Here is an 18,136-nt window from a genome sequence, read left to right on the forward strand (position 1 = left end):
TATACATACATACATACACACACAAGCATATATATCCATTTTGATTTGGTTATTTGTGTAGAATTTGTGCATCTTTATTGATATGTGAGTCTAGGTTAGGTTTCCTTTTCTTATACTTCCTTTATCAAAAGAAAAATGAGAATCAAGATCTGTCATGTAAAGGTACAAGATCCTAATGATGAATGTAACTCTACTGTATACTTAAAATGTACCAATGAGCTCAGTGAAAATGAATAGAAAAACAAAGAAGTAGCCATGTAAAAAAGAGAATATATCTTCTTTATTTCTTCTTTGTAAGAGGTTTATGCAGAAGACTATTATTCATTTTTTCCTTCAATGTTGAGTAGATAGCAATAAAGCCATTTGAATCTGAACTTTCCTCATTCAAAAAAATAAACTATCCAATTATCTAATAATTCAGTTGCTTTGGTGTTCATAGAAGTATTCAATTTTTTTTTTTTTTTGAGACAGGGTTTCACTATGTAGCTGAGACTAACCTGGAACTCATTATGTAGCCCAGGCTGCTCTTGAACTCACAGCGATCCTCCTGCCTCAGCCTCCTGAGTGCTGGGATTACAGGTATGTGCCACCACGCCCAGCCTCTAAAAATTTGTTTTGAATAAGAACTTGAAACTATTTTGTAGGAATTTGCTTTTATATTACAATTCAATAATATTCTTTTATTCTTATTTTAGTGTAGAAATCATCTATAATTATAATAATCTCTTCTTTCAAAGATTAAATAATTTTACTTTATTATTTTTATTTTTCTTGATCTTTTTTTCTATTCTTATTTTTTTAATCAGTTCAAAATAGTAATTTTTTTCATACTTGCTGCCAGTTTCAGCTTTTACTGTTTTCCTCTTTAAACAAGTTCTCTTAACTTTCTTCTCTTTTTCTAACCTCTTTAGTGTTACGGTTTGGGTCTAGATATCTCCCCAAAGCCTCCTGTGGTCACAAGCTTGATACAGAGAGTGTGAAGCTGGAATTAATTCATGATGCAATGCTAGGCATTGCGTGATGCATGCTAGGAACTAGGATAAGACTGTGCGTGTTGCCCACCCTAAGTAGTCTGAATTAGATAAAAGGGCAAGAGACTGTTAACTTCCCTCTCTTGATACCTTTGCTGACTTGTGTGAACGTTCTTTCTCCTCTGCCAGGCCTGTTTGCCATTCCTGCCTTGGAGTCAGCTGATTATGGGTTGAAATCTCTACAAACTGTGAGCCAAATGCACCCCCTTCCTCCCAACTTGGGGCATGGGTATTTTGTCTCAGCAATGAGAGAGAAAGGTAACTAACACAGACAGCTAGCTCATTCATTTTTAGCCTTCCCATTTCCTAATCTAAGCATTTACATGTAGAAATTCCCTCTGAAGTATTACTTTAGATACATTTCACAGTTTTGGTATTCAGTATTTTTGTAGTTATAATCGAAAAGGATTTCTAATTTTTAATATAATTTCTTCTTGGCTACATTAAACATTCAGCTTTATATTTAAAAATTTTTTAATGTGTGGCTTTTTAAAGTTATCTTCCTGATAATGACTTCTAACATAATTTCACTATGTCTGAGAATACAATTTGTATTATTTCAGCCCTTCTAGGGCATTTACATTTTAAAATTATATCATTCAAAATTTCCTAGCTTGAGCAATTTCCACGATTAATTTTCTGAATGTCTGAAGAATGAACTAAGAATAAATGATAAAGAAAATTATATGTGACAATAATCAGCCTTTTTGCCCGTAAGAGACTAAAACAGAACTAGTGAGGGTTTAAAGTACCTTCTCCCCTGGGGTCACAGAGACCCTCCAGATGCAGTGTGTATAAGAAGGGTAGCCATTTGGGAATCCCGGAGAGGAAAAGTTGCCATTGGATTCTTGTAGAGTTTCTCCACAAGCTGAAAGGAAAACAACAGAAGATGATCCTTTACTTTTACGTGAAGACCATGGATATCATTAGCAATGTGATAGAAAAAATGTATATACTTGTATTTTATAAAAGACCTAAGTAATTTTTTTATGTCTCCCTTACCAGAACTTCAGGGCACTTGATGGAATCACTAGAGCTAATCACAAAACTATGAGATAAATAATTCTATATCCATAAACAACTTGCTTATTTATTGCTGGTAGTCAATTTAAAGGGCACCTATATGGAGGCTCAGGTCAGTGAATATCTCTGTGATGTAGCTCTGGGACCAGGCCTGGGGTTTAGCTCAGTGGCACCGTGTCTGCTTTACAAGTATAGGATTCTGAGTTCAATTCCTGGCACTGAAAAAAAGATTCCTTGTAAATCGAGGGAACATTTAACACTCAGGACCATTTCAAGATGGACAAATATTAAATGACAATTAGTAAGTACCCGATAAAGGTGTCACTGAAATACAACACATGATTAATTGTTTTCAAAATGAGAAAAATACTGAATGACAAAAGCATGGAACATTCAAATATATCAAAAGAATCTAAGTATTTACTGTCTCTTTTATGTTGATCATACATAGAAATTGTAAGAAAAACAATTCATACTTTTGTTTGTACTGAGCATGTTTTATTCCTTGGAAACAGTTATCGGGTATCTGAAATACCAAATTATCAACTGCACAGCTTTAAGGTCTGCATTTGGCCAAGGCCAGTGGCAACACCATTCTATTTTGGGTTTTCCCGTTGCTTCTGCAAGAGATAGCATGGAGGGAGCCAACCTAGACTGCTTCAAATGTGCTAATTCAGAGTGACTCTTTCGGTGCAGCGAGTCATCTTAATAAGCTTCACTCCACACGCTGAGAGAACAGTTCCTTCCCTCTGAAGGAGACCGTGATCAAAATGGAAACATAGCCATTTTCCAGAGCCACAGCTACCAGCAGGTGAACTCTCATCTCATCAATCCTCAATAAATTATGAATAGGTCTACATATTTTGTGTTAAATAAAGAAAGGAAGACAATGACTCTGAACTCATAAGACCAAGCTACAAAATCAGTCTGACACAATATAAATATTTACTCAGGAAAACAGATAATATGGTTTGCACTGCAAAATAAATTTAAAGTAGGAGTAAGTGAAGTTTATTCCGATGTACCAGGAGGGGAAAGGCAACTTAGATCCAAATGAAAATCCTCAAGGTCAAAACTGCATAATTTAACATTACAAGAAGCCTTAGAAAAATGAAAATACATTAAGATTTTTCTTAATATGAGCAATATGTTTAAAGTAGCCTTAGGTAATATACTAAATAATGATTTGCTAGTTGAGTGTGTTTCATTGAAAAAATCACAATTCACAGCAGTTTAAGAATAACTTCTACTATGATTTAAAGCCCCTCTGAACCACACTGACTTTGTTAAAACAGAACTGAACAATTAACTAATCCACAAATACAAATGCTACTACTCTGATTTAAAAAAAAACTCTTTTAAAACATAAAACAAAAGACAACATAAAATTTCAAACTTCATAAAATAGTGCCTACTTATAATACAAGAAGAACAGACACCTGAAGTTTAAGTAATCACTTGTGAATCTTCCTCAATAAATATGATTGTCTCAGGCTACAATGCCCCAATTGTGCAAGATGCTTCAGCACTGTCGCCGGGTGTTTGATGGCTTAAGTTCAGATATTTAAAAACTTTATTATTCAAAGAGCTAAAAGAGAATTTAAAAATACAGGGTGGTTCTGTTAAATTCAGTCTGTCTTTCAGCAACAAGACGAACAAATGTAAGTGCTCAAGTTACCATTTATCAATTATGCTGTTCCCTTTCATAAGGTTGATTAGTGGGCATCAAATATGTGTCACTGGTCTGTAATCCCAACACTCTGAGATGCTCAGGTTGGAAGGATGGAAAGTTTGAAACCAGCCTGGGAAATTCAGTAAGAATTTGACACAAAATAAAAATCAATTGAAGGGCTGCGGATTGCTCAGTGGTGCGACCTCCTGCCTCACAAGTAAGGTCCCGAGTTTGATCCCAGGTACCAAAGACTAATTCACTAAATAAGCAAATACAAATAAACTGTAAGAGGGCTGGGGATGTAGCTCAGTGCAAAGGTGCTGGGTTCAATTCCCAATATAAAAAACAATATAATTTTACTAAGGATCATATAAATTGTGGTTGCTATACAATAGTTTGTAGTATTAAATTAATATCCAAATAAATAAACTCTAGTTTAAGGAAAGAAATAAAAATACTTTTAATCAGCTTGATAATTTCTAATTTATTTAAATTGTTCATAAATTCATGACTCTTAAAGTATTAAGCATTTAAAAGATTGTTTTAAAATGATTTTCAAAATAAAGGAAACTAAAAGAAATGCAATCAGCTGAGTAATTATGGTAAGATAAATTGCTAGAAGATTTAAAATACATTTTGGTAGTAACTGTGTAGCTGTACCTGAAACATATTTGAATTCACTTATATAACAGGAGAGATTCTTATCTTAAAAAGCTCTTTTATTTTTATTTTTTATTTATTTGTGTTTGTTTGTTTTGGTACTGGGGATCGAACTCGGGCCTTTGCCCTTGGGAAGGCGCCGGAACCACTGAGCTAAATCCCCAGCGCTCTTTTATTTTTAGATATCAATTTATCTTATATTTTTCTTATTTCTTTATCCTAGGCAATTAATTGTACAGTTTGGATTTCAGATGTCACCCAAAGCTCGTGTGGTAAAGGCTGGTTCCCGGCATTGGGAAGTGGTAGAAACCTTGAGAGGTGGGGCTTCAAAGCACTGAGCAGGTCACAGAGAACACACCTTGAAGGGACCTGCGAGCACAGCCCCTTCCTCACCCTCTCCGTCCCTGGCCAGCCATTAGCTAAGCAGCTCTCCTGTGCTCTACTTTGGCCGTGATTCATTTCTCTGCCACTGGCCCTAAAGTAAGTACATCCATCTGGAGTAGACCTGAATGCTCAAAACTGTGGGCCTAAATAATATCTTTCTTCTTTATAATTTGTTTATCTCAGGTATTTGTTACAGAATGTAACAACAGAAAGCTGATGTATTACAGACTTAACTAAGGAAGATTGAGAAAACTAAAAATGTGGAAAAATATTAATGTTAGTACTTGGTCTAAGTTAAAATGTAGTTCTAAGCCAAAAGATCATGGGATTGCAGAAAAACCGAATGAGGACAAAATGCAAGTAAAGACTAATGACTACACAAGAAGAGTTACATTAAGTATTTTAGTAATAGAAAAGAAAACTAGAGTAGCCTTACAATTACAACAGAGGAAAACACGTCTAGAAAATAAAAATCACCAGAAAAAGGGGGCCTCTAAAAAGGAAGCCACAATAAAGGTCAAAGAACAAATTAACATTGAAGAAGAGAGAAGAGCAGAGATGTTATAATTCATATGCCCTAGAAGGGATCAGTTTCACAAGCAAACTGCTAATTCCTGAGATAAAGGATGAGGAAGAGTTGCCATGGCGACCTGTTCTTCACCACTTTGTAGATGCTTCCTGTTCTCATACTGGAAAGGCTCAGAGGCCATCACAAGGATACATGATCTCCAGGCGTGGTGCCACACACCTGTAATCCCAGCACTCAGGAGGCTGAGGCAGGAGGATTGCTGTGAGTTAGAGACCAGCCTGGGCTACATAGTGAGTTCCAGGTCAGTTTTAACTACATGGTGAGACCCTGTCTCAAAAAACCCAAACAAACAAACAAGGATACAGGATTGTCTTTTGGGGAGTAAAGTTTGGAAATCTATCCAATTCTAAGGTTGAGCAACTCTGCCTTCCCTCCCCATGCCCTTTCTGAGGCTCATGATGTGACAGTTTTGGAGTGCCTTATCTCAGCAGTGTCAGGCTGTGAAGGATCATTTTTCATCTTCTTTCCTTATACAATGATTCATAAGAAGACTTTTTTTGACCTTTCTCTAAAATTAAGAGCAAGAAATTATAATGAAAACAATTCTAGACAATAAGAAACAACATATCCTGCTATCATCACCTTAAAAAATCAAACTGTACACTTGTGTTGAGTTCTCACAATGAATAGGCAATGGCTCTACAGTACGTAAAGTTGCATGTGTCAATTCAACTTATATTTGAGCATTCATAAATAGATAAATATAAAACTGTATTACAAGGTACTTATTAGCTATAAAGTCTCATACAATAACACTTAATGTTACTTTAAAATTTAATATATACACATTTTAATATGGTTCACCTTCTTATCAATGATTTTTAAACCATAAAACTATTTTTTATATTGTTCAAGAAGAAGCAACAATATTCACAGTCTATTAGAAACTTTGCTTTTTAAACTAGGGGCTTATATCAAAGATCATAAACTTGTATTAATGATTATAAAAGCATTAACCTTGTCTCTAACTATATACACTGCCAGACCAGGGCTCCTTTCAAGATGAAACTTAGAAATAGCTGTTTAAAATGCAGAGCAAGTAGAGTTTTGATTATAAACTGATGAGAAAAAGGTTGGCATAAGGTGTAATTAAATATATTTTATTGACTCTACTCACCAGTAATTTCTAAGAGCAAAAACAAGGCAAACTCTAAAGGCACACATGGTGTGACTTATCTTTTACTTTTCCCTTGGTCCATGTAATTCATAAGCTATAATGCAGCAATGTGCCTTTTATAGTACTTTAAAAATACAGGATTATAGTGCTTTCATGAAAGTAGTTTTACTGTACTAAACAAAACATATATATATATATTAATTATGCCCATTTATGTGCATTTACATGATATCTCAAGTGGAACCTACTAATTATCTTCCTGTTAATAACTGAAATATGAAGAACCATAGCTTAAGATTTAACTATGTTGTCATTATATGAATACTTTTCATTCTTACTGACTTTCCTACAATCCAATATTGAAATGCATCTCAGTGTGCTTTTTTTACATACACACATACAAAATGTGATCAAAAACTAAAGTGAACATCTAATTTTTTCTTACAAATATTTGCTACAGTAAAAGACACAATGCCATCAATACCCTCAGTCGTGGAAGTGCTCTTCCATGAGTGTTTTCAGTTGTGCTGTCGGGGCTGCCTCAGGATCCTAAATAGATTCAAAATGCTTGCTTTCCGTGGTCATCTTGGCTTTGGGAAGGTCAGAACTCACGCTGTGCCAAGTCCACTGCACAGAGTGGGTGAGGACCTACTGGGTTGTTCTTACGAGACTGAGACTGCCATTCCACGGGGGGACACTGGGCAGCGGCATCCACCGCAGTTGTGACCACACCTTGTAACGCGCTCATGAAAGAGAACTTCCAGAACTGCTTCCAAAGTGAGGAGAATGATGACACAAGTGTGTTTGAAGTGAGGACGAGTATCGGACTGGACCTAATGGCAATGTGTCCTTTTGTACTAATTTCTACAAATTTAAATATTCACTGCATATTTTGGGTTTTTTTTTTCTTTTTATTGAGTTTATTGGTACATTCTAGATATACAGTACAGTTACATTCATTATTGAGATCTTGTAAATTTACATGACAGGTCTTGGTTCTCATTTTTCCCCTTTTCCCTGCCCTCCCTTCACCCCCTCTTCCCCTCCCCATTTACAAACACTTTATTTCCATTTTTTCATTTTCTTATATTTTTCTCTTTTCCCTTATTCCCCTTCCCCTACCCTTTCCACTTTCCCTACACCTTTAGTCCTTTTCTTCCTATTTCACACTGTTAATTATCTCATTAGGATCTTGTGTACTATTATAGTTTTTCACACCAGAGAATTTATTCGGTATTTACACAGGTGACTTATTTATTTCACTTAGGAGTATATCCTCAATATGTATCCATTTCCCTATGAATGAATCTAATTTCTCATTCTTTATGGCTGAGTTCACTGCGTATTTTGATCACACCAAGTACAGTTAAGGAAATAGTATAGTTTTACATCTAAATAGTCCATTTATTTTGTTTCTATTAATCGTATAATCTTCCCTTTTTTAAGTTAAAAAACATGCCCGATGTTATTGAACATTTGTGAAGGCTCATCACAATCCGTATCTCTTATAAACTCATCTTTCCTGAAGGAATTTGCAATAAAAAATAAAATAATACCCCCTAAACATATGTATTTTACATACATAAATAAAACATTTTAATTTAAAGGCATTTATTAAAATATGAATCCAACTTCTGAAGTAAATTAATGAATGTTAAATAGAAGTATCTTTATATATATGAAAAATTGGAATTCATAGACAAGTGGATACAGATAGATTTATGAACAGCATAGAACAATTTAAATATGAAACATAAAGTCGCAAAAATTTTTAACTACAACTTTAAATTTCAATCTATCTGAAAATTCATTCCTGAAACTCAATGGTCCTAAATTATAGATTACCTTTTAAGATAAAATTGAAAATAACTTACAGGTTTCCTTAGCACATGTGATTTTAATGGAGAAGAAATCACTTCTCTTAGAAGAAATTTTAGCAAAATCTATTGAGTAAAATCAATAAATGAATGCCCATATCCACACTGAATTATGACCTTTGCAACTATTTCCTGTGATTCTTCAACCAAATAACTTATCCATGGTTTGAAGTTTATCTGTTCAACAAAAGGGATCTAAACCATATGCCAGTAAGTACATTTTACATTTTGGGGAGGGAAGTGACTTGTGTTCTTCTATGGCCTAAAGGGAAAGTTTCTTGGACTGACACTACGCTCAGAGTAACCTTAATAGACCAACTCCACAGCAAATTCAAAGATAAATTTTAAATAACTATTGTGATAAACATTCAGTGATAAATATACCCACCATATCTCTGAGTTTTTGCAAAAAAGTAATCGTCTAGCAGCCACTTGACACTTTTCTGGTTATGTTATCATCTGCGAGTGTAGTAGCCAGAACAATAATTCCAGAAGCCCATTCCACAAATTGGTATCAGAAAAAAGAAAGATTATTTGGACAAATAATTTCAGGAAAGCTATGTTGAGTAAAATTAAACAATGTTTCTTTGCTGAGTATACAGCAGGTAAATGGAATCTGAAATATTTCCAGTTTGGAACAGAATCTTTTTGCTTTTGGGGGCATCACCAGACTGGTGTTCCATGAGCACATTGTGATTAAGACCAACTTTTTATCAAGCAGCAAAATATATACTAGGTCATTACCAAGTGGTTAGCACTTTTTTTTGCAACAAATTTATAAACTTTAACTTATTAAAAATATTTTAGGCCTGGCGTAGTGGCGCACGCCTGTAATCCCAGCACTTGGGAGGCTGAGGCAGAAGGATCGCTGTGAGTTCGAGATCAGCCTGAGCTACATAGTGAATTCCAGGTCAGTCTCAAAGACATAGTAAGACCCTGTCTCAAAAAAACAAAAAATAAAAAATAAAATAAAATAATAAATAAAAAAATGTTGGGCAATGATAGGCATTTACCCCGGGGCCTTTGCACTGAGCTGTGTCTCTACTCCATTATTATTTTTTATTTTGGGAGGTGATCATGCTAATTTGTGCAGGTCAAGCTCAAACTTGCAGTCCTCCTGCCTCAGCCTCCCAGTATCTTTGGATTACACCCCTGCAATTAGTACCAGGCCCAGCTTGATAAAATTTTAGCTTATATACCATTAATGATGGTTCTTGCAAGGAAAGAGCACTCCAGATGTGATTCTGAAAAGTTATACTTTTTATGTTGACAAGGAAAGAGCATTTGAGTGTCAAGTCATGTAACTACTTGCTAATGATCAAACCATCATTCTATTTGGCTCTTTTACTTATTAAATGAAAAGAAATTAAATTAATGATTAAATGAAAAGCAATTCTTGTGCTTAAACTTTGATATCTGGAAATTTGTTTTGATTTATAGCAATGGGTATCTCCATATTCTTTTGTGCCTTACTTTATGATTACTGAGTTTGAACTATACACATCATTTGACAGCACAGAGAAAGACAAGTAAACATTTGAGTAATTCATGGCTTGTGCATCTGGAAGAGCACAGTCAGGCATGACTATGCTTCCACATTGTATGGTGCAATACCTGGACATCTATACAGCTTTCTTGCCTGTGCAATGTCTCCTTTGCTTAACCGGGTCCTCTGGCCAATCGCTGGCCGAATGCCACTGTCATCACGGGAGGGGAGAATAGTGTCCAGAAACATCCCCCTAAAAAGAAACAGACACAGACCGCGCCTAAGTCACCAAATAGAAACTGACACAGTCTTAACAAACTTAAGGTTATTACTTTGCAAATTTAAATCAGTCGAAAGAGAACTATACCAGTTTAAGCATTACACAATGATAGAGGTTTTCAAATCACTTTCATCGAAGTAAAAATAAAACTGTTAAATGCGCATCTCAGTGATGACATTTGTTTTTTTCTTAGAAATGTATACAATATACTTACAAAAATATGAAATAATTACAGTACCCCACAAAGTTCACAATGGGCTTTATGTTAGTCTCCCATGAAGATGTAAGAACCCCTTTGGTTACCAGTTCACAAAACAATTCTTCCCCATAAATTAAAAAAAATGTAAGCAGCAAACAAAAAGTTAAATTTTGGGAGGTTAAAACAGTCATTTAGGGCCTGGGATTTAGCTCAGTGGTTCCACCACCTGCCTTGCAAGAGCAAGGACCCAAGTTCGATCCCTGGTACCAAAACAAAACAAAACAAAAACAGTCATTTAGTGTAATATTCTTAGAAATCCAAGTGTTATTACAGTACATAATAAAAGAACAAGGAAAAAAGTGTCAAATTTACACATGACAATATAAAACAAAAATACATACATTTATAAATACATATTTTTTTCAATTTTCCATAGCTAAATCAATAAGCAAGAATATCTAGCCAATGTCTTAATAAAGCTAAACTAGAGACATTGAGTTACATTAGATTACAAATTGTGGCAGAAGACTTTCTATTTTTTCTCATATGCATAATTTACAATTCTGACTACAGTGTACTAAATATGCAATCTAATTCTGCAAACATATAAAACATTTATAACTCTAAGGAGAGCACTAAGTTTAAGAGTTAAAGGGACTGAGACACTATTCCAAGGAATTTAAAAAATATAAAGGGTATGGGTGTGAGGCAGAAGACTTTCTATTTTTTCTAATATGCATAATTTACAATTCTGACTACAGTGTACTAAATATGCAATCTAATTCTGCAAACATATAAAACATTTATAACTCTAAGGAGAGCACTAAGTTTAAGAGTTAAAGGGACTGAGACACTATTCCAAGGAATTTAAAAAATATAAAGGGTATGGGTGTGGACTTCCCAAATAATAAAAAATAAAAATGTGGAATTTGTACAAAATTACTTTAAACATTTCAATTATAGATTATCTTTTAAATTCAGATGCTCAATGAGACTTTCCATTCCAAATTTATAAATGAATATATTACTTTTAAAATACAGGGTAAAATAATAAAACTATTAGCTCTACTTATTCCTTCCATTACCAAATAATTATTAAACATTTTTCTTGGTCTGAATTTATAGGAGTAAATAAAAGAAACAGAAATTCTTCCCTTTACAATTTTAACAGTGTAATGAAAGAAAAGGGACAACCCAGGTAGTCAAGGTACTATGGGGAAAAAAGTAGAGATGAGAAAATGGATATTGATTGTAGACTGTTATGTAGCTTTTACATAGACTAATAGAAACAAAATACACTTAGAGTTTCACATTGTAGTCAAAACTGAAAGAAGTGAAGTTCAGACGAATATGTGTAACTGTGAGTAGAGAGTTCCCAGGAAGAATAACAAAGATAACAGTTCACAAATGAAGTGCCCCTGAAAGAGGGTGAACACCAGCCAGAGAATTTGATTCTTATCCAGGTATAATAGCTAATCTGTAGAAAAAATGGTAAACAGAAGAGTAACATGATGCGTGAGTAACATGATGTCTGAGAAATTTATGACTAAGTTTTCAGCTGTTATGTAAGAAAGAAAAGATGACGACCTTTAGATATGGCCTGAATAGCTCAGACCTAGGGACTCTGACTCTACAACACGATCTATAAAATATACAAAACACCGTGTGTGTACTGCCTGAGATGAGAGGAAAGATAGAGAGACAAATGATTTATGGGAAATGATCATTAAAAGTGATCATGGGCACTTATTTATAAGATGCCACTTCAGGAACAACAATGTAACTGAAAAAGTAAGTTGAATTATAAGGTAGCAGTGAAAACAGCCATTCTTCAATGATGCTTCATGAATCAACAGATACGATAAGAGGGGAGGTTTAAATTAATGAAGTGTTACAATTTCTGTAGTTTCTCACTACTAATAGCACCATTTTCTACTTCTAAAAATAAATGTATTATCTTCAAGCTTTCTTTATTTTCCAGCTTTCAAAAAAAATTCAATTTAAATAGCATTTTTGACAAAGGAGCCAAAAGTCTAGGCTGGAGGAACGTTAGCCTCTGTAACAAATGGCGCTGAGAACACTGACTACACACGTAAGAAAAGTGGATCGAGAGCCATGCCTCTCACCACGTAATTAAATAAAATGAAGTTGGGTCAGTGACCTAAATATTAAAACAGAAACAATCTTCTGGAAGATAAAATAGCTAAAACTTTTGAAGACAGCCACAAGGACTTTTTGAACAGAACCCCAATTAAAAAGACATATCATAAAAAATTAGAATCTTATCAAGTTAAACATTGTCAGCACAACAAAGGAACCACACAACAGAGTAAAAAGACAACCTACAGAATAGGCAAAAATGTTTTGTCCAGCAAATATTTAGAGGACTAGTATCTAGAAATATATAAAGAACTAAAAAAAAAAAATCACCTCACCCTTCCCCGCAAAAGAAACCAATGCAAAATGTGCAACTGAATTGAATAAACACTGTGCAGAAGAAGCACAAGTGGACAATAAATAATATGAAGAAATGCTCAACATGTCTGGATACTATAAAAATTCAAATTAAAACATCCTGAAATACCACTTCCTCCAGGAAAAACAGCCATCCTTGATAAATCAAATTAAAACAAATGCTAGCAAAGCCATGGAGGAAAATAGAACCCTTCTACATAGTTGGTAGAAATATAAACTAGTATAACCACTAAGAAAATTAATATGGTGCTTCCTTCAAAAACTGAAAATAGAAATTTCACTTATCTCAGCTATTCCACTACTACATATGTTCCCAAAAGAGTTAAAGACATAATGTTGTAGTGATTCGTGCATTCCGACATTTATGGCCGTACAATTCATAATAGCTAAATCTTTCCATCACCCCATATGTCCATCAACAGATAAACAGATAAAGAAAATGTGGTATTTATACACAGTGGTACACTATTCTGGCATAAAGAAGGATTAATTTGAGTCATTTATAGGAAAATGGATGCATGTTGGGACAATAATGTTAATTAGAATAAATAAGATGTAGATGGTTACGTATATGGTTTCTCTTATATGAGAAGCTCAAAGTATACATAAATTAGAGAACAAAACAAAAGATAGATAAGAGGAAGTAGCTAGATTGATCCTTTTCAAAAGGGCTGCAGATCGAGAGATGAAGGGAGAAGGTCAACAGGGGAGGAGAAGGTGAAATAAACAGAATTAAGGTATGTTATGCAGTGTACCAAGGCCCCACAATAAATATAATCACGATGCACTATAAACATGTACTAATAAAAATTTTTAAACAATCAATGCATTTCTGGAATTAAATGCTAAATTTTAATGAAATAATTGTAAATAAATAGCCCCATGACATTTTGGACTGCATATACTTATTTTCAGAGAGCAGAATGATTGAATTAGGCTCATCCTATCTACTGAGGTAACCACTCCATTTCAAAGAGGATCCATTACTTATTCCTTTGTTCTTTCTTATCAGAAGTTAGTGATCCTCTTTCTCCATGTCCAGGCCGTTAAGTAAAGTAAGCCGCTCCAAAATATCCTTTCCGAGGTGCTATCAATGGGCCTGAGGCATAGTGAACTAATCCCCACTCTTCATTTGCTTCAGTTACAATAAAAGGGCAATTTAGCCCAAGGAACATTGTAAAATTTACAACTCTTTTCTTAATTAAACCTGGGCAAGCTTAGGGCCAGGGCTTTAGCCCAGTGGTGCTGCCACCTGCCTCACAAGCTCAAGGTCCCAAATTCAATCCCTGGCATTAAAAAAAAAAAAAAAATGGGCAAGCTCCATTTTCCAAGCACCTGTGGACATTAAAGGTTCACAGATTCAGGCTTATTCTTCCCACAAGTGAGTTGGTAAAGCTACTATGGGCAACATTCATGAAAACAACTGGAACCTCTATAGCCTACTTGGAATCCACAAAAGATTCCAAATAAAAAGAACTACAAAACATAAAATACATTTTCAGCATGAAGAACAAAAATTTTATGATCACCTCTAGTGATGCAAAAAACGTTGCTTGACAAAAAAGTTCAACATTCTTTCATGATAAACTCCCAACAAATTAGAAATAGACAGAAATTTTCTCAACAGAACAGAGGCCTTATGTAAAAAGCGCACTACTAATGTCACATTCAATGATAAAAAGCAAAGGTTTTTTTCCTCTAAGATCATGAACAACGTAAAAATACCTATTACCAGCACTTCTACTCAACAGAGTACTTGAGCAGCCAGTGCAATTAGGAAAAAGAAAGAAAAGGAAGGGTGGGAGGTATAGAAGGAGAAGAAAGTAATAACATGAATCCAAACTGAAAGGAAAGGAGTCTATTATCTCCATTTATTGATGCCATGATCCTATACATAGAAAAGTCGAAATATTAAATCCGTCTCTCTCTCTCTCTCACTCTCTCTCTCTCTCTCTCTCTCTCTTTCTCCCCCTTAGAACTAATGAATAAATCCAGCAATGTGGGATACAAGATCAGTTCCATTTCTGTACACCAACAAATAAAATACCAAAATGAAATGAAGAAAAATATTCTATTATCAGAAGCATCAAAAATAAAAATGACTTTGAAATAAATCTAACAAAGAATGAGAAAGACTTGAACAATGAAACAAAACTGGTTGTTGAAAGAAATTAAAGATGAGCCAGGCATGGTGACTGTAATCCTAGCACGTTGATGCTAAGGCAGGAGGATCACGGCTTTGTGGCCAGCCTGGGATTCAGAGTTTTAGACTTTTCTGAACTATTTATGGAGAGTTTGTCTCAAATAAACAAACAGGAAAACCAAATAATTAAATGAGAAACAAATAAATGAAAAGTCCCTGTACTTAATGATCAAAATTTCATTTTTAATATATCAATATTATTCAGGAAACCTACAGATTAATAAAACCTCTATCCAAATGCCAATTACATTTTCCCAGAAATTAAAAATATAATCACCCCAAGAATCAAGTACAATACTGAAGAATACCATGTAATGAATAATTTTGAAAAGAAAACACAGTTGAAGATTTGAATGATTTCAGAATATTCTACAAAAGGAACAGTAGTCACAAGAGTGCAGCACTGAAATAAACACACACCTACAGACGAACACAGAAGCTCAAAAATGAACCTCTTATACCTGATCAAATTATCTCTGACAAAACTGTCAGACTGTTCATTTGGAAAAGTAGTTTTTTCATCAAATGGCGCCAGTAAAACTGGATACCATTTTCTGGTGCCACAAGCAAAAGAATGAAGTTAGGCCTTAATTTTACGCCAATTACAAAATGGATTAAAGATGTAAACATAAGATGCAAAACTCACAAAGAAAATAGGGAAAGCTTTATGATGTCAGATATGGCACTGATTTATTTTATTTAACATCAAAAGTATAAGCAATGAAATTTAAAATACATTAATAGGGCTACATAAAATTTAAAACATTTTATGCATCAAAGAACACAATCAACAAAATCAAAAGGCAACCTATAGCATGAGAGATAATTGCAAATCATATATCTGATAAATGGCCAATATCCAGAATTTATAAAGAACTCCTACTCTCAACAACTAAACATCAACAACCTGATTTAAAAATGAGCATCTCAAAAGATGATGGATAAATGGTCACCGGGCATATAAAATGATGTTAAAATGATCACTAAAAGCTCCCTACTTATCAGAGAATTGAAAAATCAAAATCACAACGAATTACTTCCTCACGCCTTTATGCCTACTAATGAAGCAATAGAAAATAAAAAGTGTTAGCAAGGATAAATAGGAATTGGTACTTGTGCACTTTTGCTGGGAGTATAGAGTGATCCAATCACTATGGAAAAGAGCAAGGTTGTTCAAAAACTTTAAGTAGGTTTAGCATATAATCCAACAATCCCATTTCTGGGTAGATATAAAAAAGAACTGATATTTACAGTAGCACTCTACACAATTTTGAAGAAGTGAAAGCAACCTAAATGTCCACTAGTGAATGCAGGGATAAACAAAATGAAATATATAACAGATAATAGAATATCATGCATCAATATTATAGAGGAAAAGCATGTTACATGTTACACCTGGTTAAATCCTGAGAAAATAATGGTCAGTGATGTAGGCTACTCAAAAAAAGAAAAATACTGATTGCTTCAAATTATAGGAAGCATCTAAAATAATCAAATCATAAAATACAAAATAATGATTGAAACTTATTAGGAGTGGAGAAGTGAGAAGACTTGGAAGTTATTGTTTACTGAACACAGAGTTTCAGTTTTGCAATATGTAAAAGTTCTGGAGATCTGTTTTACAACAGTGTGAATGTACATCAGCACTATTAATCTGTACCCCTTAAAATGCTTAAAATGGTAAAATTTTACCAGATTTTTCAACAACCACAATAAGAAACTTCAAATACTTTGAAGGGAAAAGCTTAGTATTGTGCCAAAATTTATATTTACTGAAATCGGACATTTAAATATATTTATAAACACCCTCGTTAAAGTCTCAAAATAATAAAATAATGTGAATTGGATTATTTGGACAACTTCCCTTTTTAACAAGTAATTACGTTTACTCTCTTGCAATGTGGGAATATAAGTTTATGAAAAATGAACAGGAAAATTTTGAAGCAATAAGGTAGAACAATAGGTCAAGACTGGTTGGAACACAGGTATAAAAGGCATAAAAGTGGATGTAAGGGAAATGGACCACAGGTATTCAAAGCAGAGTATTTATGGGGAAAGAGTAGACAGACCAAGGGCACATATTTCAAATTTCAGTATAGTTTTATTGTGTATTAAGGATAGAAAAAAATTACTTTTTGCAATTGTCATATGCTCCCTCTATTCTAAAGAATAAACCATCAGATTAATTCAAATAATTTAGATCAGTTGCACAGAAAACAGCCTTTGCTAAACTGGGCTCCAAATATCCATTTCTTACAGGTTCCTACGAAAAATTCATTTCTGAGCACTGACATAAAAATAAAATTTTACAACCTCATTAAGGTTAATTTCAGGTCAAATTTCAGGGTTTCATCCCACAAAAACTTAATCTCCAATTCCAGGAATAATAGTGTAATAAAATAATAATATTTTATTATATATAATGCAAATATTATATATAGTACTGTAAAATTTATTTTATAAAAATATAAAATAACTAAAATTATAGTAATTTACAATTATTATCTTCTGCTATATAATTATATATAAAATAATTTTTAAAATAAAATCCACACTCAGATTTTTTACATTTGGGCTTTTGAAAAAGAATAACTTAAAAATGGGTCCACATATTTAAGGGCTCATTGACACATCCTTCTCTATTTTGTATCAAAAAATTCTGAAAATGGAAATAAATTTGAATGGTTTTCTCCCCTGCCTTTAAAAATGCTAATGGACTGCAAAATGGGTTCAAGAGGACAAAAAGCATGATCATATTGGCCTTATGAATGAAAAACGTGCATCAGTGGCAAAAATAGGATGGATGAGTTCAGTGCTTAAATGATTCCAAGTTGCTCACCTGGGAAATATTTGCTCAATGGCCTCATCTTTGGAATGAAGTAGATCAAAAACAAAATTTATTATAGCTTTAAAAATCTAATGGGTTATTAAAGAATAATTTTAAGGTTAATGATTGGCAAGTAATGATTCTAAAAATGATATGGAGGTCTATTATTTTCCTAACCTGTTCTTTGGGAATTTATCCAGTAATATCAATTTTTGAGCAGAAGTGGTAACAGAAAATAAAAATACACAGTATAATATACAAGTTACATAGAGGCTATGACATTACAACTCAACAATCAAGTGATTTATTTGAC

General features: G+C 33.7%; 1 protein-coding gene across 1 annotated transcript in view; it reads right to left on the reverse strand.

Moving 5' to 3' along the window:
* The window catches only part of Tll1 (tolloid like 1), a 205,632-nt gene that overhangs the window by 77,057 nt on the left and 110,439 nt on the right, over positions 1 to 18,136 (reverse strand). The window contains exons 8-9 of the mRNA XM_010629860.3: positions 9,968 to 10,092; positions 1,784 to 1,899 (exon numbers count right to left, since the gene is read on the reverse strand). Of these exons, the coding sequence (XP_010628162.1) occupies positions 1,784 to 1,899; positions 9,968 to 10,092 (241 nt within the window). The remainder of the gene's footprint in view (positions 1 to 1,783; positions 1,900 to 9,967; positions 10,093 to 18,136) is intronic.

Source organism: Fukomys damarensis, unplaced genomic scaffold (genome assembly GCF_012274545.1).
Source record: "Fukomys damarensis isolate Sample0158 unplaced genomic scaffold, DMR_v1.0_HiC HiC_scaffold_18, whole genome shotgun sequence".
Lineage (NCBI taxonomy): Eukaryota > Metazoa > Chordata > Mammalia > Rodentia > Bathyergidae > Fukomys > Fukomys damarensis.